Source organism: Trichoderma ghanense (genome assembly GCF_004382785.1).
Source record: "Trichoderma ghanense strain CCMA-1212 chromosome Unknown scaffold_3, whole genome shotgun sequence".
NCBI classification, from domain to species: Eukaryota; Fungi; Ascomycota; class Sordariomycetes; order Hypocreales; family Hypocreaceae; genus Trichoderma; species Trichoderma ghanense.
This window is the reverse complement of record NW_027395666.1, coordinates 1,481,125-1,505,542: the sequence shown is the minus strand read 5'-3', so window position 1 is coordinate 1,505,542 and position 24,418 is coordinate 1,481,125. Positions and strand designations below refer to the sequence as shown.

General features: G+C 56.1%; 10 protein-coding genes across 10 annotated transcripts; 7 read left to right on the top strand and 3 right to left on the bottom strand.

Moving 5' to 3' along the window:
• Window positions 1-170: 170 nt before the first annotated feature.
• Window positions 171-1,775, bottom strand: CCMA1212_003815 (Casein kinase I-like protein; the record flags this gene model as incomplete). The annotated part of the gene is made up of 3 exons (XM_073701146.1): window positions 171-1,333; window positions 1,416-1,485; window positions 1,647-1,775. 3 exons carry the CDS (start codon window positions 1,773-1,775, stop codon window positions 171-173), a joined length of 1,362 nt encoding a protein of 453 aa, XP_073560081.1.
• A 29-nt stretch (window positions 1,776-1,804) lies between these two features.
• CCMA1212_003814 (uncharacterized protein) lies at window positions 1,805-2,107 on the top strand (the record flags this gene model as incomplete). The annotated part of the gene is made up of 1 exon (XM_073701145.1): window positions 1,805-2,107. The coding sequence occupies one exon, from the start codon at window positions 1,805-1,807 to the stop codon at window positions 2,105-2,107; it is 303 nt and encodes a 100-aa protein (XP_073560080.1).
• A 917-nt stretch (window positions 2,108-3,024) lies between these two features.
• CCMA1212_003813 (uncharacterized protein) lies at window positions 3,025-3,366 on the top strand (the record flags this gene model as incomplete). Its single annotated transcript, XM_073701144.1, has 1 exon — window positions 3,025-3,366. The coding sequence occupies one exon, from the start codon at window positions 3,025-3,027 to the stop codon at window positions 3,364-3,366; it is 342 nt and encodes a 113-aa protein (XP_073560083.1).
• A 4,070-nt stretch (window positions 3,367-7,436) lies between these two features.
• CCMA1212_003812 (putative voltage-gated potassium channel subunit beta) lies at window positions 7,437-8,764 on the top strand (the record flags this gene model as incomplete). Its single annotated transcript, XM_073701143.1, has 3 exons — window positions 7,437-7,559; window positions 7,735-7,889; window positions 7,997-8,764. The coding sequence occupies exons 1-3, from the start codon at window positions 7,442-7,444 to the stop codon at window positions 8,762-8,764; spliced, it is 1,041 nt and encodes a 346-aa protein (XP_073560082.1). The 5' UTR covers window positions 7,437-7,441.
• Window positions 8,765-9,477: 713 nt separating this feature from the next.
• Window positions 9,478-11,000, top strand: CCMA1212_003811 (uncharacterized protein; the record flags this gene model as incomplete). The annotated part of the gene is made up of 5 exons (XM_073701142.1): window positions 9,478-9,601; window positions 9,742-10,296; window positions 10,375-10,403; window positions 10,495-10,760; window positions 10,892-11,000. The coding sequence occupies 5 exons, from the start codon at window positions 9,478-9,480 to the stop codon at window positions 10,998-11,000; spliced, it is 1,083 nt and encodes a 360-aa protein (XP_073560085.1).
• Window positions 11,001-11,386: 386 nt separating this feature from the next.
• CCMA1212_003810 (Fatty acid-binding protein) lies at window positions 11,387-11,975 on the bottom strand (the record flags this gene model as incomplete). Its single annotated transcript, XM_073701141.1, has 3 exons — window positions 11,387-11,550; window positions 11,681-11,914; window positions 11,960-11,975. The coding sequence occupies 3 exons, from the start codon at window positions 11,973-11,975 to the stop codon at window positions 11,387-11,389; spliced, it is 414 nt and encodes a 137-aa protein (XP_073560084.1).
• Window positions 11,976-12,877: 902 nt separating this feature from the next.
• CCMA1212_003809 (uncharacterized protein) lies at window positions 12,878-13,963 on the bottom strand (the record flags this gene model as incomplete). Its single annotated transcript, XM_073701140.1, has 2 exons — window positions 12,878-12,932; window positions 12,990-13,963. 2 exons carry the CDS (start codon window positions 13,961-13,963, stop codon window positions 12,878-12,880), a joined length of 1,029 nt encoding a protein of 342 aa, XP_073560468.1.
• Window positions 13,964-15,440: 1,477 nt separating this feature from the next.
• CCMA1212_003808 (Free methionine-R-sulfoxide reductase) lies at window positions 15,441-16,304 on the top strand (the record flags this gene model as incomplete). Its single annotated transcript, XM_073701139.1, has 4 exons — window positions 15,441-15,443; window positions 15,504-15,671; window positions 15,811-15,898; window positions 15,970-16,304. 4 exons carry the CDS (start codon window positions 15,441-15,443, stop codon window positions 16,302-16,304), a joined length of 594 nt encoding a protein of 197 aa, XP_073560469.1.
• A 2,227-nt stretch (window positions 16,305-18,531) lies between these two features.
• CCMA1212_003807 (Ingression protein fic1) lies at window positions 18,532-21,411 on the top strand (the record flags this gene model as incomplete). The annotated part of the gene is made up of 2 exons (XM_073701138.1): window positions 18,532-18,842; window positions 18,948-21,411. 2 exons carry the CDS (start codon window positions 18,532-18,534, stop codon window positions 21,409-21,411), a joined length of 2,775 nt encoding a protein of 924 aa, XP_073560476.1.
• Window positions 21,412-22,072: 661 nt separating this feature from the next.
• On the top strand, window positions 22,073-23,659 carry CCMA1212_003806 (U3 small nucleolar RNA-associated protein 15; the record flags this gene model as incomplete). The annotated part of the gene is made up of 1 exon (XM_073701137.1): window positions 22,073-23,659. One exon carries the CDS (start codon window positions 22,073-22,075, stop codon window positions 23,657-23,659), a length of 1,587 nt encoding a protein of 528 aa, XP_073560477.1.
• Between the last annotated feature and the right edge of the window lie 759 nt (window positions 23,660-24,418).

Here is a 24,418-nt window from a genome sequence, read left to right as displayed (position 1 = left end):
GCCAGCAGGTCAATTTTCTTTTTGTCTTTTGTTTGCTTGGAGGAATCAAAATCTCCAGTGAATTAAGAGGGGCGTCGACAGGACTTGTCGGGGTACAACGTCGGAGCCATGCAGGGTACTTGGGGGAAAAAGAAAAAGAAAATCCCGAAAAGTCGTAAAAGAACATCTCTTTAGCCACAGCAGATGGTCTTCATGAACTTCTGGAAGCCGCTGGGCTGCTGGGTCTCGGCAGGTCGCGCGCTAGACTGGCCTGCGGTCGTCATGGGGCCCTGCTGGCTCGTTATCGGCTGAGGAAGGTTCTGGGCGCTGTTCTGGAACTGGGCCTGAGTTGAGCCAGTCGGGGTACCCATCTCGCGGAGGCCTGTTCCACTCATCCGCTGGGCTGGCAGCGCGCCGGGGGCGTTTGGCCGATCTCTCTTGCTCCCCATCTGCTTGATCGGCGATGGAGGAGGGGGCTGCGCGGCGTTTAAACGGCTGACAGTGAGATTCTGAGCCTGCTGTTGAGAGGTGGTATTCCCAGGACGATGACCACTGTGCAGCTCCATTTGAGAAGGACCGGGGCGCGCGTTTGGGTTGTGCAAGTATGCTGCGCCATGATTCTTCATCGAGTCCCACCCCTTTCCCGAATCCTTGGTGATCTTCATCCAGTCGTACTCGCCATCTTCGACGTCGCCGGCGTTCTTGAGGGCCTGGGTGAAGAGCTCTCGGAGGTAATCGTAGTCGGGGGTATCCTCGAAGCCCAGGTTGCGGACGTACGTCAGGTACTTGCTGAACTCCTCGGGGAAGCCTTCGCACAGATCCTTGATGGCAGTGGTCTGCTTCTTCTCCCCAATCTTCTCGTACTTTTGCTTGTTAGTAGCAGCCTTCAGGCCCTGCCAGGGAAGGCCGCCGCGGAGGAAGTACATGAAGACGTGACCGAGAGCCTCCAGGTCGTCACGCCGAGACTGTTCGCGGCCGAGATGGGTGTTGATACTCATGTAGCGGGCAGTGCCGGACAGCGACTTGCGCTCGCGGTAGGGGATGTGCTGCTTGGTCTTGGGGTCCCGATACTGCTTCGCCATGCCAAAGTCGACCACGTGAATGACATTGGACGCCTTGGTGCCGGGTCGTCCGATCAGGAAGTTGTCGGGCTTGATATCACGGTAGATGAGGTTCTTTTCGTGTATCGTCTGGACTCGGGAAAGCATCTGCTTGGCGACCATGACGACCGTCTTGATGGTGAACCGGCGTCCGCAGTGGTCGAAGAGATCCTCGAGTGAAGGTCCAAGCAGGTCGATGACGAGGATATTGTGCAGACCCTCCTGTCCGAAGTAGTAGACATTGGGAATTCCGGCTAGAAGAAGTGCGTCCGCGTCAGTAACAATCGTCCACGTCGTTGGGAGATTGGGGTGAGGTTGTGGTTCAGTGTGGCTTACGGCAACCAACGAGAATTTTGTAGGTTCGGTACTCGTCTCGAAGCTGAGGTGCATCGCTCTTCCGAGGTTCCTGCGAGGCAGCAGTGTCAGTAACGACGAAGGTCAAATCGATTGAGCAGACGAAGTTGGACAAGACAATGAGGCGCCTGATGGAAGCGAAGAGAAACGCGCGTATTCTTGGTCTCGGCGTGACGTGTGGCGTGGCCGCAGTCGTAGGCTCTTGCTACTCACAAATTTGATGGCCACCTGCTGGTTGTTGAGCAGGTTGGTTCCCTCAAAGATGACTCCAAAGGAACCCTCTCCGATCTTCTTGCCGACCCGGTAGTGGACGCCGACGACGTTTGACGACGAGGAAGCCATTGCGATGGTGGGCGAGGAGCAGCGTCGAGATGTCGAGGCAGGATGGCGGCGATGGAGGAACTGAGGGCGAGAGACGGATCGTCGACTACTTCCAGTCGGGCGGACGGTCGACCACGACGAGGCTCGGGAGCAACGAGAGCAGCCCCTGGACAGGGGGAGCGCGGATAATCAGAGGGCCGGCAGCGGGTGGGAAGAAGGGCCAAAAGGATACAAGAGCAAGCAAAGGTCAGCGGCGGCGTGAACTGGGCATTCCGGCGCGATGCTGGGACGGAGGCGGAGGCGGCGGGCGATGGGCGAGAGCGGAGGGACCAGACGAGAGGGTTGGTGGTTGACTTGATGGAAGGCAGAGGCAGAGGCAGAGGCAGAGGCAGAGCAGCAGACTGGAAGCAGTTGCAGTGCAAGCAGCAGCAGGAAAAAAAGGACGAAGGAACGGGTGGACAGGACTGACCTGCTGGAGCCGGGATCTGGTCAGTTCCAACTGTTCCAGTCGGCTTGGGGCGAGGCAAAGTCTGCGCTGCTGCGGTGCGGTGGCAGGGGTTGGGCAGGGGGCCGCGCTGGGGGGCCGGGCGGTCAAGCCAGCCTGGGGGCTGTCCCGTGTGCTGGGGGCTCGAGCCTAGAGGGCCTGCGACGAGCGCTGAGTGGCGGGCGGGCCACTAGCCTTGGTCCCTAGCAGGCCTAGCCGGTGCCTAGCAGGCGGCCGGTTGGCTGCTGGGCCCGAGGCGCTAGCGGAGCATCCAGTGAGGTGGGCGAGTGCTGCACAAAAGTTGAGAACGGGACATCCATCTGCATTGATGCGAACATCAAAAGATGCAAGTTCCCATAGAGGTTGTCGACACACTGCCGCCGGGCCATCACAGCGTCTATCAATCACGAGCGTTCAATACGACAATCAAGCAAAGATGCCAAGCACTTGGGGAGTCACAAGAGGTACGGCCGAGCACCGCTAAGCACGCGCACCGCACGAGGTATCCCCGTGGCATGCGACCGGCGACACCGCGCCACAGCCCACACCAGACAAGAGCCGACCCTTTGAATCCAGGCACTCGGCGGTTATTACAGCAGTGCTAGCTTCAACTGTGCACCTAGGCGCACATCAGCAGATGGCGGCGCCGCGGCTCTGTTGGTTTGCCACTGTGCTGGAAATTGGAGATGGCGATGGCTGAACGCTGTTCAACTGTGTGTTGTCTCTGTTGTTTCCGTTGTCTCTTGTCTTCCGTCTCAGCTGTTGTGTCTGGGCAAACAGCAGCGGATGTTTTCGGACAAGGACGAAACACCGGAGAGCAACAGCTCGATCAGGCAAGACTCCAGGCGGCGGAAAGGAGCAGCAGAAAGAGGAAGGAAAGGGAGAGCGAGGGAAATGGGACGCTGCAAGGTTCCAGTTCGAGCATCGTTCAGGTTCAGGTTTCCTCCAACGTCAAAGGCCCAGAAAGTGCCAGGGTTCCGTCGCGCGGGATTTCTGTACCTTGGGGCCGGCAGGGTACGCGCGCCAAAGGTACCGGCTAGCCTGGGGGGAGCGCGCATCGATACCTCGCTAGCCTGTGTTTTGACGCGTTCTGGGAACGCGAGGGACCTCGCCTTTCGATGGATGTGACCTTGAGGGCAGAAGCAACGAGACGGATTCGGCCGCGCAAGAAGGCCTGGCGCAATGCAAACGAAGCTACCCAGATATGGAGCCGAGCTACGACTCGACCGGACGTGGTCGCATTGCTTTGGGCCTTGCGCGCGACTCGGTGCCTGGATTTGATTGACGGCAAGGCAACAGCTGAAGGTGCTTTTCGAATTCAGGATGCACTCTGGGGCTCACTGTGGTACGCTCAAGCACATGGACCTCGTTGCGGCTCTCACCAATCTCGGCTCGTCCCTCTCGTGCTACATGTGACCTGCGAGCACAGCGTCCCTCTGGGACGGAATGGGCTGCAGCAAATGCGTCAATGCTACCGTTGCGGGCGGCGGGACACGTGCAGCTCGGATTACCAGTTATCTCTTTGAGGGGAGAAGACGAATTGAAGGGCGAGAAAAAAGCCAATGGAAAAGGTCACTCGATATGGCACATGCAAGACGGCCGATACCTTGGCCGTAAGCCCTACCGGACAGCAAGGGAAAGGGAAGCAGGTTCGGCATCGTCATCCACAAGCCCATCTCGCTTCCAAATCGCCCTCAATACGCGCGACAGACTCGCGTCAATACCAGGAAAGAGCGCCATTCACTGTTAGTTGTGCTAAAAACATGGAGCCTCGTCCTCGTCGTGCTCCACGAGCACCATCGGCGACGGTGGTTCCCGAGTCGCTGCTGCTCTTGGCATCGAGGACCAGCCGATTGCAGCGAGCTGCCATGGTCGGATCGAGAGAGCCTTTTCGCTTGGCTCTCGCATTTCGCGTGCTCCATAGCCTCCTGCGTACTGCTAAAAGCGTCAATGTCCGCTGTCGTCCATGGCGCCGGGGAGATGCAAAGGAGCCTAGGACAACGCTGGACACTCGCTACACACGGTGACATACATACCTTACTCGTGCCAACTTCGAAGCACATACCGAGATGCTACCGGCCATCGACCTCTTCTGCTCGTGCTTCATCTGACCTTTTGACCATGTGGAACATTGTGTGTAACTCGTACGAATCGCACACAATCCACTCCGTACATGCCTCCTATAACAGACATGAAGATGGTTGAGGTGCTCCATGCTGGAACGAGTACAAACGATAGCTTTCCTCCAAGACGACCAAGCTCGAGCAAAATGGACCTCATTCCTAGACCTAACAGCCTAGTTGCGTTAGCCGCACACGGGGGAAGCCAGCAGACGAGAGAGCCCCATCCAGTCCCCACGGCAATAACGATTGATGGCAATGCGCCTCTCGTTATACGGAGCTCTTCAAAACGAACCCCGGTGAAAGAGCTTCGTACAGGTTAGCTGTTGGCACATATGAAGAGTACGAGTGCCCATCTCCAGCTGTTTATCCGAGTTTATCTCGTCGCTAATGACCGAACAGTTCTGCGACGCCCCCCTTACTCCGTATGTTTACGGGAAATTGATCTGCTCATACCATCTTCACGGAGTGGAAGAATCCCGGGCGGGAAAGGGTTTGAGACTTGGATTGAGGACGGATACGGAATGCTGCCGCCTTGGAATTGCCGTGCTGAAGCCGGAATGCTCATTGTAACCAAGTGACATTGAAGGTATGTCCCTTGACTACCTAGCCGGCTTCAAGATTACAGATCCATATTGCGTTATTAATTGGCGGTGGTGATGCTGCTGGAAGCGCTGTTGGGTCTCTGGGGAGGCGCATCGCCGGATTCATCTCCATCCATGTCCACGCATCAGTCCTGCGAGTGTTGTTCGATTCCTATGTATACAAGGTGAGATATGATACACGCACAAGTGACGTACCTGATTGGAATGAAGTGCAAGCAGCATCACAGCGGTGGGTTGTCGTCGCCATCTCCATGGCCAATCCGTTCGTCTGCCTTCCGTCGCGGGACAGCCTCCCCTTCACCTCTCCTCTGCAGCAGATACGGCACGGGCATATCCGCCGCGCCAAAGGGCCAATGCGCGTATGAATCTCATACGAGGCGCCTTGATACTTACGGCTCCGTCCCTATGCAGCTTTGCCGCTCCCGCAACTCCCCATCTTGCCTCAACCCGCCGACCCTCTCTTTGCAATGCCCTCTGATGCACACTGATCCAATCCCTCCCCGCCGTCAGCTACGAGGCACTCAACGACTGGCTGTCCAACAACAGCATGCATCGAATAGCGCGCTGCATCTACTTTGCACGCTGCACCCGCTAGCCTCGTCACGCGCAGCGGCATGCGTGAGTGGCGCTCAGGTGCTTGCGGCCCTTGCAGCGCCCGTTGGAGTCCCAGATCGAAGGATCAATATGTGTGTGTACTTTGCAGCTGCCACGGAGGAGGATGGCATGTGCCCTACGGGTGAATGCGAATGGTTACCTTACATGCTTACCTTACCTACTACTATATGCCTATTACTATCTGGAGAACACACTCCGTATCTGCTGGTCTCAGTTGCAGAGTCGTGGGGCGATGAATCCATGTGTGTGCCAGCTCGGACGACAATGTCGCATTGGTCGGACCGCCCATTCATACTTTGTGTCTCTGGGCCAATGGCAGCAATGGGACAGAATGAATTGGTCCAAGACAATGACTCTCGCTCACATGCGAAAGGTGATAAGTTAACACACCACGAGTGAAGGCAAGGTAAGGTATCTAGGCTTCATTCATTTCCTGGGCAACGCGCCCGTCTCTCGGAGAATTCCTCTCAGTTACAAGCTGCATCGTTCCAGAAATTCTGATATGTGCCAGATCTTGATGCGGTTTCGAATCCCAATCGTTCACCAAGCAGCAACCTGAACTTCTGTACGGAGTTCGAAGTAATACATGCCCTCGCAAATCATGATGTTGTGATTGCCGTCCTCCAGCCTGTTTTGTTTCGTACCTATCGAAGGGCCACATACACGAAAGCAACAATCAAACCAGAGCTCTCTATCGCAGCAGCAGCTGCCCTGCGGCTAAGCTCTCCGCGTTGATCTGGGGGCCAAACGCCGGGAGCGCGGCTCGGGCGGCACAAGCCTTCGCCATCGTCGATTGATTGCTTGAACTGACCTTGGCCTTGTTTCCCCGATATCTTCGTCTAGCCAAAGCCAGGCCTTCGATCTCAATCGGTGTGTGACTCAAACGGCGTCAATGCGTCGGAACAACAAACTGCTACGTCGTGCGATCAAGTTGACATCCGATTCCAATAGCCAAAGTCCGAAATATTGGCCGGCGATTTCGCCAAAGGGTGGTGATATCGTGTTCAGTAGCTTCGCCGTGGGCTTTCGTCGGGAAGGACCTACCCTGCAGCACGTGATGACTCTGCGGCATTGAGACTCTCAAGTTCGGACAAACCCAATCTTCAAGCGGGTTGCCGTTAGGAATCGCCCTCACAGAGACACTTGATGTGCTGATTCAGCTGAAGATGCTCCGATTGAGGCCACCCACCATCAATGGGTTCGTCGACTCGCCTATCAAGGTGTCCTTGGCTGGCACCATCCAGATTGTGCCACAGCTCCAACGACACAAGGTTTTAGTGCCGCCATCTTCTTTCAGCCCCTCACATTGTATGTATTACTAGCCCGACTGGTCTGATCCACAACCATCGACACAATTGTTGCAAGTTTCCCCGGCTTCAGTGCTTAGAAATCCGGAGATATCGACGCCATTGGCGGTTCGTCCTGCGCCAAGGCTGGTCCTGCGTTCGTGCTAAAACGGCTCGCGGCTGTTTCCCACCTTCCTGCTTCTCTCTCGTCATGGATCTACGGCTTCTCCCTGTTCACTTTGGTGGGGGGTTGAGGGACAATCGGCAGCAGTGGTTACGTCTTGTCTGTTCGATGGCGTGGGACACACGTTGGCAATTGCCCCGCCTGCTCGTGGGAGCTCTGGCTGGGGTGCGAGGAAGTAGTTGTAATAGGCATTGGATGTTGAAGGGGGAAAACGAACAAGGGGAGGGATATTGAACGACCCCTCCAGGACGGGGAGGAGGGGGAGGGGAAACGAAAGCTGCGAGGTACTTAAACAGGACCGGCTGCTCTTAAGCTCTGCGCGGTCTCTCTCTCTCTCTCGGATTGATCCTGCGAAGCAACACACATCGCGAGATACCCGCCCAAGCAGACACAATGACCAAGCCAGAGGGACTCCCCGAGATGACGTACCGGAACCTGGGACGCTCAGGTCTCCAGGTCTCGTCCATCTCTCTGGGCGGATGGCTCACGTACGGTGGCCACGTCGACCGAGGTGCGTAGGAGGAGTCGCCTTTGATTGTGTGGCGATGAAGCAATGTGTTACCCCCAGCGGTTGAGGAGGAGGGGAACAACCTGATGAGAGCAGCAGCAGGAGGAGAGGGCGGAGGGGCAATGGAGGAAAAACGAACAAGGGGCGAAGAACACACGTACTGACTGGTAGTTGACAGAGGGCACATATGCCTGCATGAAGGCCGCCTACGACTGCGGCGTCAACTTCTTCGACTGCGCCGAGGTCTATGCCGGCGGGGAGTCGGAAATTGTCATGGGCGAGGCCATCAAGAAGTTTGGCTGGAAGCGCAATGACTTGGTCATCTCCACCAAGGTACTGCGCAATCCCTCTCTTGCCTCTGCGGCTCATACGGCGCACGCGCTGTCGTCAGTTCCAAGAGCTTCGCTAACGGTGACGCCCTTTCTTTGCCAACTCTGTAGATCTACTGGGGCCAGAACTTCGGCACCAACCCCGTCAACAACGTCGGCCTGTCCCGAAAGCACATCGTCGAGGGCGTCAATGCCTCGCTGAAGCGTCTCGACCTCGAGTACGTCGACCTGATCTACGCCCACCGCCCCGACCGCAAGACGCCCATGGAGGAGACGGTCCGCGCCTTCAACCACATCATCGACACCGGCAAGGCCTTCTACTGGGGCACGTCGGAGTGGACCGCCGTCGAGATCGCCGAGGCGTGGCGCGTGGCGGACAGGCTGGGCCTCATCGGCCCCCTGATGGAGCAGCCCGCGTACCACATGCTCAACCGGCAAAAGGTGGAGGGCGAGTTCGAGTTCCTCTACCGCGAGCACGGCCTCGGCCTGACCACCTTCTCGCCCTTGTTCCAGGGCATCCTGTCGGGCAAGTACAAGAACGGCATCCCGGACGACTCCCGCTTCGCCCGCACCGAGGTCGCCTTCATCGCCGGCTACTGGAAGCGGACCGGGAAGGAGGTCTGGGAGGGACATATTGAAAAGGTCAACCGGCTGGAGCCCATTGCCGAGAAGCTGGGCGTCAAGCAGAGCGCTCTGGCCCTCGGCTGGGTGCTGGCGAACCCCAATGTCAGCTCGGCCATTACCGGTGCCAGCAGTCCTCAGCAGGTGTATGAGAACATCAAGGCTCTGGATGTCGTGGACAAGTTGACGCCTGAGATTATGGCGGAGATTGACGAGATTCTGAACAACAAGCCTCCCAAGCTGAACGACCGGGAGTAGAGGGACATTGATATGAAGGAGAAAAGAAGAAAGGGAGGGGGGGGGGGAGGGGGGAGGAAAATACATATAGTCCGGAAAGGGTCAATGCTCTAGAACCATGATGACATTTGATGAACCGGCGGCTTGCTGACATCTCACCCCGTTCTTATTTAGAGTATTACATCGTGATGAACCGCCCAGTGTGTTGGCACTATATGTCCCGATTCAATTTCGCCAGTCATCCTCTAGCAGGCGAACTAAGGTAATCGACAAAGAGAGGAGGCGGTCGCTGACTTGAAGTCTTGGATGCTCTCGACTCTGGGGGACGAGATATGGTGCCTTTTATACACTGAACCTATAGACCATCACTGCCAGCTTCTGTCCCATACCTTGTCCAAGCTTCTGCATGTGCTAAGCCCTAGAAGATGACACGAAGTTTAAAGCAGCCACCAATTATCAATCAGCAGATGCAGCATCTCCGGGGATCGGCTGGATGCCCTCACATTTGCCCAGCCTCACCCCTCCATACCTCTTTTCTATAATATCCATCTTGACAAATACGCTTCTTACCCTAGCTTGTTGTCGTCACATCACAATCCCGCCTTGTTCGGAGGTTGACGAATGTTCCTAAACTCACCATCCAATCCTTTCAAAACATACGCAACAATTTCCACTTGTATAATACTTATACGTTTATCTTGTTTGTTTTTCCCCACAAAGCAAAAGCTTCAGCAATGTCGAGCAACAAGATGCAGCAGTGGTTCCCGTGGACTGAAGCTCCCGTGGTTGTTAATGCGCCCATGGCCGGCGCCGTCAGCCCGGAACTTGCCGCCGAGGTGTCCAAGGCGGGCGGACTCGGTATGTGTGACGACGATGCCTCATTTTCCGCGTATTTGTTTACACAGAGATGAACAATAACTACACATCCACGAGGGAAGCAGATGGATACATATCAACGGGGACAATGTAGATGAAGATGGATCACTGACAACTTCAAGGCTTCCTCGGGTGCATCGCAGACGTGAGCGAAAACTCGCCCCAAGTCGCCCAGCTCGACGCAGACCTCACCAAGATCCGCCATCTGCTGGGCTCCTCCTCCTCGACAACGCCCTCGGGCCACCACCGCATCGGCGCAGGCTTCCTGACATGCCACCCCAGCATCGCCAACTTCGCGGCCACAGCCCTCCCCATCATCCGGAAGCACAAACCCGCCGCGGTCTGGCTCTTTGCGCCGCACGAGCGCCTCCGGCCGCAGGGCGAGATTGTGCGGCTGCTCAAGGGGCTGGGCGATGCAGAGGAGGAGGCGCCGAGGGTGTTTGTGCAGGTGGGCAACGTGGCGGCCGCGAGGGAGGCGGTTGCGGACGGGGCGGACGCGGTGGTTTGCCAGGGCACGGACGCGGGAGGGCATCAGTTTCGGAGGGGGATGGGGGTCGTGCCGCTGTTGGGGGAGACGAGGAGGGTTGTCGAAGAGGGGGGGTATGCGGAGGGCGTTTGTGTGCTTGCGGCGGGGGGGATTGCGGATGGGAAGGGGGTGGCGGCTATGTTGGCGCTTGGTGAGTTTTGGATGTTGAAGATGAGGATGTTGCTGTGTTCAGGTGGTGAATATGAGAGAGGGCTGACAGGTTATACAGAAGCGGACGCCGTGGTCTTGGGCACAAGAGTCTGTATATCCCAACCCCAAGAAATCCAGAGACGCAACTTCAGACAACCTAGTTTAAGCTAACGTTTTTACAACAAACTTTTCCACGCAGTTCACCGTCGCCAAAGAGAGCATCGTCCCCGACTTCCGCAAGCAAATCATCCTCGAAGCCTCCGACGGCGCCGTCTCGACACTCAAGTCGCCCTTCAACGACGAGATCGCCGACTCGGAGCTCTGGGGCGCGCTCTACGACGGGAGGGCCGTCGTGGGGCCCATTCATGAACGGTTCCTCGCGGGCGCCTCGTTGGACGAGTGTCGGAGGGCGTTGCGCGAGGAGCATTCGCCTGTGGAGGCGGCGAGGCTGATTAATACCTGGGCGTGAGTTCCTTTTTTTCCCCTATCCCTATTCTTGTCTTGTTGAGTGTGTGTTTTTTTTTTTTTTTTTTTTTTTTTTTTTTTTTTTGCAGATGCGGTGTTGGTTCGGTACTGATGGGTTTGACGTGTATTAGGGGCGCGGCAATTGGGTTGGTGAGAAAGGAGCAGCCTGCGGGAGAGATTGTGCGAGAAGTGCGAGAGGAGGCGAAGCAGGCTATTCGTAGGGTTGCGGCGCTTGTGTAGGCGTAAGGACGAGTCAGAGTCCAACTCAATTGTACGCTTGATATGTAATTGAGAAGTGAGTTGAAAAGTAAAAAAAGAAAGGGCTAAGCTGGAAACGAAGCCAGCTCAACATGGTATTCTCGTCTATGCCAGCATTCATAAGGCAACGAAAGCTTGAAAAATGACCATCCCTCGTCCTCCTCCCCCATCTTTTGCAGTGGAATCAAGCCCACCGACGCGACATCAGTCGAACCAGCAACAGCGATTGGTATGGTACATGAGGAAAGAAAAACAGGAGAAAAAAAAATGCCGTCAAAGAGGTTGTGTGTCCAACCGTTCCCCCTTCATATCTACATCCACTTCCTGAGAAGATGAATGCGCGTGCATGCGCTTTCATCTTTCCGCGTCTACAGCTTAGACTTGGTCTGGGCCTTCTTCAGGATGGGCTCCATCTTAGTAGCCTTCATCACGTCGCCCTTGACCTTGAGCTTGCCGGACATGAAGAGCCGCTGGGCCTGCGCCTTGCCGGAAACGAGCTTGCCAAAGTCTTCGTCTGAGAGAGACAGAGTAACTGCATGCGACAAAACACAGAATAAACGTCAGCAACAATCGTCCGCAGAATGCGCCTGCAGCCGCTTCCTTGTAGAGAGGGCAGTGAAGAGAGAATATGGAAGAAGAAGGGGGGGGGGAGAGGGCCGTACCGGTGGGATTCTCGCCGAGGCCTGTGCCGACTGTGCCCGTCTCCTTGAGGTCAATGTGCCAGCTGGCCGTCTCGCCGGCCTTGTTCTTGAGGGTGAATGCGAAGACGGCCTTGCCGTTCTTGATGGCGTCCTTGCGGTCGGCTTCGCTGCTGCTGAGGGCAGCGTTGATGGCGTCGAAGGCCTCGGAGGAGGGGAATGCGTCTGCGTTTGTGGCAGAAGGAGAGGGCGCGTTAGCTTTGGACTGTGAAGTTGTCGTCGGTTTTTGGCTTGCTTGCTTACCGTTCTTGAGAGACATGCTGGGCGACGAGACTGTGGGGGAGAGTTTCTGAGAGAAGGGGAGAGTTATTGGGGGAGGATAGTCAAGGCGTTGCGACGACGTTTGATTTGTTTGGCTGGTTGAGGATTGAAAGAGGAGAGGAGAAGAGTTGGATATGTATTGAGCATTAGCCGGAATGGATGGATGACCGTCAAGGGAACGGCGCATGTGATGCGAGCCTCGGCCAAACTCGAGTTGCTGACATCATCATCATCATCCCTGGCACGCCGAGACAAGTGAGCTTTCAATTTTTAGCTTCCTTTCAACCCCGGGATTACTCTTCCCCCAATAGCTTTGTCTTTGACAGGCGTCGAGAAAGGCGTTGCAAAGTGACACTGTTCCTCGGCCTGTTGTGCCTGGAATTGCCCAGCCGTTGGCGTTTCTTTCTAGATGAACATCAAGGGCTCTTGTACATGCAAAGCATGCAAGACTTGTGGTTGCGTTTCCTGCGTGACAGAAATGGTTTGGTTGATGTGCCTTTCGGCTATTCTGGAGCGTGGGGTAAAATCCCCCGGATCTGACACGTGGGAACGGCACTGTTTTGAGCAGAAAAGACGTGCTTTGGCGTCGTTTTGTATGGCGGACACATGAGTTCGGCATGTCTTGAGTTCTGGTGGCTGATGCACGGGCTGACAAGAGCCGAACTGCTGGGGTAGTCCGGGCACTTCTCGTTGGCCTGGATGTGTGCTAGACAGCCATCGGAGCAAACGAATCGATGGTCAATTACTTTCACCTGGCACTGCCTACAAATCGCAGTTGGAAAACTTGGTTCCTTCTATCTCATGACCTTGCGCTCGCGTATCTATAACAAGATCTATAAAGCCCAGCCGGTACATAACCATGACTCCCAATCCAGTGCCTTCCATCACTCTCAGTGCATCTTACAGCTGCCACTCAGGAACGGCAAAGTTGCGCTGCTGCGGCCAGTTCTCGGGTCTGTATGAATGAAATGTCAGCTAAAAGTCTCTCAACCTCAACCGTGGAAAGACGCACCTCGTCAGCAGCAGCGTCGCTATCCGCCGCCGTCTCTCGCCCGGCTCCTCAGCCGCAGTCAATCGTAGCCAGTCACCCAGCCGAGTCCTCAGCTCTCCCTCACCCTTGCCGAGAACGTTGAGGCCGCGTTCAGCACAGGCGATGCGAAGCTCCTCGACTTCCAGACCCAACGGCCCCCCGCCGTCAACCAGTCGTTGGTCGTCGACCTCTAGATATGACATGCGCAGCTTGCCCTTGATGTTCCACATTCCCGGGGGAGTGAATCCCAGCCGATCCCACATCGCCCCCGAAAGATCCAAGGTTCTCAGAATGTGCTGGCGCGCTACAGCCTTTGTGATTCCGGGGCTGAATGCACCGTCAGAGTACTTGGTCTCCAGATCGTTGAAGGCCGCTGCGCGCCGCCGTTCAGCCTTTTCCAGTATATCCTTCACCAGACTCGGAAACCGACATGTAAGGGGCAGTATGCCGCTCACGAAGACGACCAGAAGGGGTGTGAATTCTCCAGCAACCAAGAAAAACAGGGCAAAGACGGGCAGCCGCACGACATCGTGCCTACTTCGCCACAGCAGCACCCAATCTGCGCGAGAGAAGGAGTCTGGTATGTAGCGGGGCTTGAGTATCGTTGGCCGCTCAGCCCTCGGCAGGCTCTTGACTTTGGCGTTGAGCAGCTTGGCATTCGTCACGACGGCCTTGACACCTTGGGTGAAGAATTTGACGTAGGATTTCCCCAGCTGAAAGTAATACTTGACGGTGGACGGCTGGGGCTCGACGGGCTGCAGGGGCGGCGGACGCGTTGAGGCTGGGGGGTTGAGGAACGGGTTCACTGGTGCCAGCTGCGGGGTGGCAGGACTGATGTTCTTGCCATCGCGAAGAATCCTTGATTGATGAAACGTTCGGCTGACGCGTAGGACGTGCGACTGCGCGATGATGCGAGGACTAAGGAGCCTCCCTTGCGCTATGATGCGATAACTCATTCTTGCAATTGAACTCCTGCCGATGAAATCCGGATGAAGGAGGTTAAGAGAAGAGAACTGGAAAGAGCTGTTAGCATCATGATCGGCTGAAGTTGGACCCAGTAGTTGCGGACCAGAGGCTTGGGAGGTTTACATACATGACCAGCTTCGGGGCAAATTCGTGTAGGCTATGCGTCGTCTATGCCATCATGATGGTCGATTGGCTGCTGCTAAAAATTCGGATTAGTCAGATGCGAACTCATATCACACACTCGACAGCAGATTTGACACACTCTCAGGACACTGTCAATTGCCTTTTTGGAGGCAATGTGGCTTGTTGAAGTGGTGACAGATGGCAGAAAGATCCAGGCTGGTTAGGTAGAGGAAGGGGGAAAAAAAGTTGAGTGGCGCTTCCTGCCTACCTGGGAAGTTGCATTCAGCGGCGTTCCGACTCCAAATCCAATTGGTCTGTGTGGGAGCGCAGAACTTCTGAAAACAAACCTCAGGACACCACAGCCTTATTGTAGGTACTGGCTCATTCATACATAGATTGCAAAAAACATATCGCGATGCTCGAGTTTACTAACTATGCATCAGTGCTTCCTACAGACATGTCTAGCCACGAGTGCAAACGACTAAGAAATCGCAGGATGAGTCTGCTTGTAGTATGTGGACAAGCTCCCGTCTACCTGGGTTTCCAACTCTAACAGCTACCCTGTAATCACGAGCAATATGTATTTGGAGATTGCTACAAAAGTTGTACGCAAAGCACAGTCAATCAATCTTAGGCGGCGAATAATGCCAATTGTTGAACCATGTATTCGAATTTAGGCCGGATTCTCCGCAGATGCTCGGTGCTTCTCTATCATTTATGACGCGGTCGTGCTTCGCCAACTGAGCGGGCCCTTGCACACCGCACCCAGGAGAAAAGAGTTGATCATGGATCATTCTGTCAACAAGGGGGCTGGTTCAAATCTGCATCAAGGGATTTTTCATCTCAAGATGTGCGGTGCCGATTGCGCACCAGACCTCGCCGGATTCTGTGCCTTCTTCCCAGTAGATGCCGGGTGCCGCCGGTGATGTACCGAACGGCAATCGTTCTACATCCAGGGAGTTGACGAAGAAGAGGCTCATCTTGCGAGCTATGAGCACACACAATCTTCAACAACCTCCACCTGGCCCCGATGGCGTCAATGTCCCCCCCACTGACTCGCCGTTGCCGTGTCTTGCTTAGCGGGCTCCGTCCCATCTCCAACTTTGCGGTGACTTAGTAATCGCTCAGCTCACACATTTTTCGAGGCGGCTTCTGAAAACCGCATCGCGAATCAAGGAGGGCAAAAACAAGCCTCGCCGTTGCCGATCTGTGGGAATCAAAAGGAGATCGATTTGGACGCCAAGAAACAAAGAAAGTTCTGACGCATTCTTTGCTCGCCAGGGGTAAAGGAGACCAACAAGGAACAAAGAGGACAGAGAAAATAGAGAAGAAAAAAAAGGAGCCATGGTGCGTTCAAGGAGACTAGTCACAAAGTCCCCAAGGCTGGCCGTTATGCTCACCTGAAAGTTGCAGGTCCACGCCGATGCGTCCAACTTTGCCGAGGGCGTCACCAAGGATGATGCCTATGAGCAGGTGCTGCTGCAGGCCGAAGGGCTGTTTTACGGTCAGCGCAACTGGGTTCGTATATCTCCTTTCTTCCCCTCCCTCCTCACCGCGTCTCGGCGGGCAATCTATGTATGTACGACTCAAGGCTAACGTGCGGCTCCCCCGGTGGTGACGACCAGGTCTGGTAGGTGATGGGCATTGACTCCATATTCATAACCCGGGCATCTGAGGTATGAATTGATACGAGCATGACCTGTGTTGACACGAGGCGGCTAGCAACCTCTCTAACGCGGCTTCGCTGCTGTGGCATGCCTACAAGTCCCTTCCCGCCCCGAGCAACCAAGTGAACTGGGCAGGTAAGTGACAAACAACATCACAAACTTGAGACGAAGGACCGAAGGATCTTATGCTTATTGCCTCCGCTTAGGCTTCTACGTGCTGGACCCCTCGGCCAAGGACCAGCTCATTCTGGGACCGTTCCAAGGCAAAGTTGCGTGCCAGACCATCCCGTTTGGCCGAGGTGTGTGCGGTGCTGCTGCGGCCACCAAGACTACGCAACTCGTCGACGACGTGGACAAGTTTCCCGGCCACATTGCGTGCGACAGCGAGAGCAAAAGCGAGATCGTGGTGCCCATCGTGTCGGGCGACAAGCTCGTTGCAATCATCGACGTCGACTGCGCCGAGCTGAACGGATTCGATGAGACGGACAAGAAGCACCTCGAGCAACTCGCCGACCTTTTGGCCAAGGGCTGTGACTGGTAGACGAGCTGAATGAAGACGACCTTTCAAGACATCGATTGGCGACCTAACGAACTGCGAAAGTGAACTCGTGTCGACCATGGGAATATGTAAACGTGACTAATATGAGAGTGTTGCTGCTACAGAATATGGACAAAATTTGAACTCCTACCTGTACTGCTGTCGCTATTAATCATCTTACCGATGTCTCGTCGAGCTATGCGAGATTCCACTTGTAGAACGCAAAACAAGAATTCGAACCATCGCATGCAAGCGAAACAGTGACCGCCAGTTCCGCTTCCGCCCCGATCATATATGATACGGACCACACCGTCTATTACCTGCCTACAGGCACGAATTTTGGTCGCGCAACACCCGCACGGAGATGCTCCGTTTGGGTAACGAAAGTTATATCCTGATGCGCCTTCGTGGACGGCCATATTGGGCACAAATACGGAGTACAGACGGCAGGGATGCTGGGTGGAGGGGAGGAAATAACAACAAAGTGCAAGTCAAAAACAAGCACCAAAGAGGCTGTCGGTACCCGCTGCTGACGCCTCCTGAGATGCGCAGCTCGGAGAGAATGCCGCAGCGATTCCACACGTCGTGGGCGCTGCGGTTTCTGATTCGATGGCCTCGAACGGCTGGGTCGGTGGTAGGGCGACGTCAGCTGCTGGGCTTGGGGGAGCAGGCAAGGATCCGTGGTGTTGCTTGTTTGTCGATTCAGTTGGTATGGAGCAGGGCTGCAGGCATGAATGATGTTGAAAGGAAAAGAGAGATGGCGGTGATGCAAGAATTCGAGTTGATGCCTGCAAGGTGATGGAGGTTCCGGATCTTTGTCCCGTGCCTACATGGAGACGACTGGAGATGTGCCCAGGTTCATGTTAGCACTTGGCCTGGGCTGTCCCGTCCATGAGCAAACGTGCATTCAGCTGGAACAGCAGCACATGGGAAAAAAAGTCAACATGAGTCGCTGTAGAAACGCGCGGGCAACGGCTGAGACGGTCTAGAGAGATGGCCATGTGCATTCCAGCAATGCAGGGAGCCCGATCGATCGTCATGCGCCGGTGATTCAATCACTCCCGTTCTTTGTTCCAAGTTCCCTCCGGTGGTTGTTTACATGACGGAAGCAGCCCTTTGATCCCAGCTGAGCAACACAGGCTCCGTCCATGTTCATGTTGACAGGGGCACCGCCTTCTCCCCTGCAAGATCCCAGCACGATGAGACCCAGGCGGGGCTGAGGCACACTTGGGCATTGATCGCGGGCCACTAGACCGCTGGAAGACAAAGAGGCTCGCGGCCAGTCAGCGCTCCAGGCTGGGCAGATGCCCGCTGTATGTAGGAGCCGCTCCAGCCACCCCGATTTCGAACCAGCCACCCAGAGGGCACATGCATCATCAAAGGGATCGCGGGTTCCAAGGGCGGGCGGCGTTGCTGCAGTGCGCCGTATCAAGCAATCGACAGGGCAAGGTGCAGCAGCATCTCTAGCCCTGAAACCCGCCAAGGGTCGCTTTTGTGACAGTTCCACGGATAGTGCGAGCTGGTGAAGACTTGTAATTTTCTGATCGTCGTGAAAAGGATGGAAATGTGCAAAGTGCCTGTACCTCCCGTTGCCTGCGTCGCGGCAGCTGTGTTCAAGGTTCGTTCCTTGGAACTTCCATCCGCACGTTCTAATCCAGTTTCCACGGCTCCGGTCCCTCCCAATCCCCCCTCCCCCTCCCCCTCTTCCCAGCCTCGTACCTGTACTTGGACGCACAGCACCGCTGCAGCGCCTGGCCGTGCGCTAAACTGCAGCCCCAGCAGCCGCCACAGCGCTACGGCCGCTGGAACAAGGCGCTGGGACCCAGAGGGAGCTCCCTGGAAGGGCAGATGCATGGCAGCCGTGGCAGGATCCGTGCTTCCCTTGGGTCTGGTCTGGTGCGGGACGCCCAGAAGCATTAACTCTCCACACCCTCCACGTCCTCTCCTCTCCGCTCCTCTCTTCCGAGTTCTCTTTTAACCTCTTGCGTTGCCGTATCTGTAGGCATCCAATGCTGTATGCTTACCTACTTCTCTTTCCCATCTCCGTGATTCCCTCGGCGGCTATTATTAGGTTTGATTCGTCGTCATAACGGCACAGCCTTTCTCACGTCTGCAAAGCTTAATGGTGGCGTCCAGTTACGACGAGCCGCTGATCGTCAGACGCTAGCATACCATACCTCGAGATCTGCCGATGTAAACAAAAGCAACAGCATCCCAGCAATCCCGCATCATGGAGGTCTCCCATCTCCTACCTTCAAAAACCGGCCGAGGCAACGCTCTTGCGAGCCTGTTCCAGCCAACCATGGCCTTGTCCACGGCGTCCAAGTCATTTGCCATCAACGGCCCGCACACCGCAGGCCTGTTTGCCGACATGTCCGTTGACGGTCCTGTGATTGGCACCCTCGTTGCCATTGTCGACCGCGCAAAGAACTTGCCCAACCGCAAGACCATCGGCAAGCAGGATCCCTACTGCGCGGCCAGGCTGGGCAAGGAGGCCAAGAAGACGGCCACGGATGTCAGAGGCGGCCAGACGCCCAAATGGTAAGCCCGTTCTGTTTCCAACGGATTCCCGTCTTGAGACTTTGGTGGTGAGACAAATATGAGAGCAAGAGACTGACCTGGGCCGTCCTCTTTTCTTTCGTGCAGGGACCAAGAGCTTCGGTTCACAGTGCATGATTCGGCCGACTACTATCAGCTCAAGGTCTCCGTCTTCACAGACGACAAGAAAACCGACCTCATCGGAGAGGCGTGGATCGATCTCAAGGGCATCATCATTCCCGGAGGCGGCCAGAATGACGTGTGGCAGACCCTCACCTGTCGAGGCAAGTATGCGGGGGAGATCCGACTGGAAATCACCTTCTACGACAGCCGGCCCAAGCCCGAAAAGCCCGCTGCCAGGTCCAGGCAATCCATGGGCGGCGAGCTGGAGAACGCGTCGCCCAAGCGCAAGGACATCGTGAAAAGGCGTCCTCTGCCGACCGACCCCGTCACCGGCGAGGTCACTGCAAACATCTCGTCTCAAACTCCGCCAGACTATCATCAGACACCACCCCGGCACATCGGCAAATCCAGCCATCACTCACCATACAACTCTACCAGCTCACTCAACGAAACCACCGAGTATGGCACCCCGCCACAGGGAAGTACTCGCTCGCGCCATGGAGATTACTTTCTATCACACTCGCCCAGCGGTCATGGCCATTCTGGCTCCGGCCGTGTCGAGGGACCCCGCCAGCCACGCCCGACACGACAGGACTCGCACGAGAGAGAGAGCCGCTTTAGCCAAAAGATACCCGTCTCGCCCTATGAGCAATTTGACCCCCGAGGTAGCAGCTATTCGCTCGCGAGCGACACATACGACATGACTCCGATAGATGATCCCGCGCCGTACCCTCCTCAAGGAGGCCCCCGACAGGCCGCTCCTCCACCACCGGCTCACCGATCACGGCATAGCACCAGCCAGGAGGGTCTGCACCGGAGAAGTGACGAGGCGTCACCCCAAAGGGTTACTCCGCCTGCGTCAATGAGGTCTGATGTTTTGAAAAACGAGGCTCATAGAAGCACCACATCGAACTACCCTGGTCGCCCACAGTTTCGGGCCTACGATCCGAGTATGGTCGCTCAGCCCCCTGTGCCGAAAGCCATCGCGTACGAGCCGCATAATTCCTACGACTCTCTCGACTCCCAGCATCGCTCTATGCAGCCCACCGTGGAGGACGTGCCGGAATCCCCCCCAGGCTCCATGCGGACCAGGCCTCGCCGCAGCATCCCTCCCCTGGACGAGGTGGTGTACGACGCCGGCCCCATCCCCGTGTCGACAGGTCTCAGTCGCTCTCCGGGAGGTGTATCTCCTGGCTTCATGAGCCAATCCCCAGGGCCTTATCCGTCTTATCAGGAGCAGCAGCCTCGGAACCAAAACTCGGTGTCCCCTCTGTCGACCAGGGATTACACTGAGAGCCCAGAGCAGATGGCGCAGTACTCGTATAGCAACCAAAGCCAGCGCTCGAACCAACAGCGAGAGCACGAGACGACTTACATTCAAAGTTCTCCGAGCTACGGGCTTCCAGGATTACCGCCCTCCTTGGCTCCTGGCGTAGATCCCAACTTGTTGCAAGAAATGTCTAACAGAGCATATGAAGAACGACACCAAGACGGCCGATACAACTATCAACACAATCAAGTCGTCAGCGTTTCTACACGAGACCGCCATAGGAGCGAGCCGCCACCGCCTTCGCACGAGCCGGCCTACGGGGCGTCGCCGCAACCATACGAATCATACGACAAGCGAAGATCGGGTGCCTATGCCAGTGGGCCTGACCCGCATGCGCAGGGATATCGGGATGCTTCCCCTAACCCCCAACATAGGATCCGACGCAAGTCGGTCAGCCCTGCACCTCGCTCTTCTGACAATAGGAGGCACTCGGACATTCCCTTCAGCCCGGACTCCTACGACGCCTTCAACCCTGGCGTATCTTCTAGAGATGCATCCCCCGGGCTCGATCCGTCAGACTCACCTTCCAAGATTGTCACGCACGATGGCAGAGAGATTGACCCATCGGATCATCTGCCTGAAGAGTCCTGGGCTCCCGAGCCAGAGACCAAACCCTCGCCAGAGCCTTCGCCGACTCGAACCAGGCCGGCCTTGTCTGGAGCACAGCCAATGCCGCCCAGCGGCCGGAGACCCCTCCGCATTAGTATGGCGAGGACCTCGCAGGCCATGGTACCGTCCACCGCCTACGGTTACACAGAGGGACCGCGTGCTCCCCCGGCGCAAGGCGGGCGGCAGCGTCTGCAGAAGAAGACTCGCCACTCCATGCCGCCGACGACGGCGGTTCCGAACTCTCCTGCGCCTATTGCGCCAGACAATTTTCACGACAGGACGAATCCTTACAGTTCTACTCGATCACGCGCTGGCGCGTGGGACCACCCTAACGACAACTACGCACCTCATTATAGCGTCGCTTCCCAGGGCCCTCCTCCTATCCCGGCCAAAGTGCCACTCCCCGTCATGAGCGGCGCCAATGGAGGGGCGGAAGACATGGCTCTGATCCAAGAGATGCAAAAGATTGACATCGGCACCGGCCGTTCCAGGCGCCGAGGCGGCTACTGAAAATGAAACCCTCATGATGGCAGTGTAGTTCTGTTTCTGTACGAATAGTGAAGAGGCATGTATACATCGGTATTGGGAAGGATAATGGGCGGCGTCTTTGGAAAGTCTGGGACCATGAGAACTATTCTTTCCCTCTTTTCCCTTTCCGATTCCCTCTTTGCCTCTTGTTTTCTTTTTGTGTCGCCTTTTCCTTTTTGTCATTTTAAATGCTAGCAACGGTTTCATTTGATATATGACGTGACGTAATGGTAGATCTAGAAAAGAATGCAATGCAGTATGAATGATATTGTTGTTGTATGTTGATGGGATGCCATCCTTCACAGACGTGTACTGAACGAAATAAGAAGCAATGATGCAAGGACGGAATTTCCCCTTGCCAGTGTCTGCGCTAGCCTGGGCTAGGCTATATCCGGTATAGCGCCCTAGCCTCACGGTGAAATTCCGCAGTCAGATCTTATCGGTTGTTGCTTATCGCCAACAGAAAAAAAATATCCAACTTTAGCCTGCCAACCTCACACTGCACGACTGCTCGGATCGTCACGTAGCCAAATCTTGGGAACAAAGACAGAACCAACCACCAAGTCAGCACACACTCGATGCCAGAAGAAAGCACCTCAAGATTCTGCTTCTAACCATTGATTAGGCGGAGCGACAAAGCACAATGGCGACACAAGTGGCGCCCTTGCCGAGGGTCAAGCTGGCATCTGGCCCCGCGCCCTTGACAGCTGAGCAGAAATACTGGAAGTCATTCAAGAACCAACTCCTCATCCCCTCGCCGACCAACTTTCCGGTGACGCACGTGTCGAGCAGCAATGACTCCTTTGCCGTGACGACGGGCACGCGCGTGCAGATCTACTCGATTCGCAGCCGCAAGCTGCTCAAGACAATCACCCGCTTCACAGACGTGGCGCGCAGCGGAGAGATTCGCAAGGACGGCCGCGTGCTGGTGGCGGGAGACGACACGGGGAGGATACAAGTTTTTGACGTGAACTCTAGGGCTATTCTGCGGACATGGCTCGATCACAAGCAGCCCGTGTGGACGACCAAGTTCTCGCCGGTGGAGCTGACCACGGTGCTGAGCACGAGCGACGACAGGACCGTCAGGTTGTGGGATCTGCCCAGCAGCGAGCCGACGAGCACGTTTGTGGGTCACACGGACTATGTGAGGGCTGGAAGCTTCATGCCGGGCACAATGGCCAATATGGTGGTGTCGGGAAGTTACGATTCGACCGTCAAGCTGTGGGATCCGCGAACGGGCAACAATTCCGCCGTCATGACATTCAAGCACGCCGCCCCCGTCGAGAGCGTCCTGCCCCTGCCTACGGGGACGACTGTCCTGGCCGCTGCCGGAAACGCCGTCAGCGTGCTCGACCTCGTTGCCGCGCGGCCGCTACATCTCATCACCAACCACCAAAAGACGGTCACGTCCATGAGCCTGGCCTCTGGCGGCCGCCGCCTTGTCACCGGTAGCTTGGAAGGGCACGTCAAGATGTTTGAAACGACCGGGTGGAACGTTGTCAACAGCTTCAAATACCAGGCCCCCATTCTCTCTGTCTGCGTCATTCCGTCAGGCGATGCCTCTGGGGCCGACGATCGCCACCTCGCCGTCGGCATGCAATCTGGTGTTCTCAGCATCCGCACGCGTATGACGGGCGCCGAAGCCACGAAGCAGCGCGAGCGCGAGAAGGAAATGGAAGCTCTCGTTGCCGGAACCATCGACTCCCTCGATGCCAAGAAGCAGAAGCGCAAGCGCCGGATCGAAGCCTCCAAGCGCCTCGACATGCTCGGCGAAGGTGCCGACGTCGTCATTGCGAACGAAGGCCGCGTTACAAGGAAGAAGGAAAGACCATGGCAAGCCGATCTCCGCCACGCCCGCTATGCCAAGGCCCTCGACCAAGTCGTCGACCGCACCTCGCGCGAATACGCACCCCTCAACGTCCTCACCTTGCTGCTCGCGCTCCGCCACCGCAGCGCCATGCGAGATGCGCTGGAGAACCGCGACGAGCAGAGCGTGCAGCCCGTGCTGAAGTGGGTGTGCGGACACATTTGCGACCCGCGGTACGTGAGCGTCTGCGTGGAGGTTGGCATCCACCTGCTGGATCTGTATTCCGAATACGCGGGCGCTTCGGCGGAGCTGCTTCAGGGGTTCAAGACGTTGCACAGGAGAGTCAAGGTCGAGGTTGAGCGGGCGCAGTTGGCCTGTCAGAGCGGAGGCATGCTGGAGAGCTTGATGATGAGCGCGGTATAACGGAATTGCTCTAGTTGAGAGGAGGGAAAAAAAAATGTGTGGGAGCATTTGGGATAAGTTTGGCGTTTTGGCGGCATCTTTCATGACTTTGGATTCCCCGTTTGTAAGAGACTTGGGGATTCACTTGTGTACTCTGTCTGTTCGACTGCACATTCGATCGGATACCGATAATAGAGTGTAAAACGATTCATTATCATCTTACCGTGTCCAACTTTGCAAGTGGCTGCATCGGTACACATGCTCGGGCGGCACGATACATGGATGCTTCAACTTGTGTAACCGTATGCATGTTGCCAGAAACGGAATGACCCGAGTCCTTCCCTTCTATCCAAGCGGCAGACTTGTGGAATTTGGTGATGTCTTCCGTTATCCGTGACGCGAATCGAGATACGCAACGTTGCCCGGGCCAGGCCACCAATCACCTTGAAAAGAAGGTGTGTATAAGTTGAATGCATCTTGGGGCCACTCAGGACCATTCGCGCCGCCTCCCACTGAGCGAGTACATGTCATATGATGGCCATCTAGCCAATCGACTTTGTACACAATGGAGATGTTGCATATCTGGAGCGAGTGAAAGGAGGGGGAGTTGTATGCATGGTACGAAGTACATATGTGGTTGGCGACTGGCTGGCAGCTGGTTGTAGGCCTCCCGCGAGTTGGTGACTCCTACAAAAGCCCTACCCTCGCTCCCGATGCGTTTGTTTTGCATTTCAGTCAGTTTCAAGGAAATCCTAGTGCCTTCCATTGGAAGTTGACAAA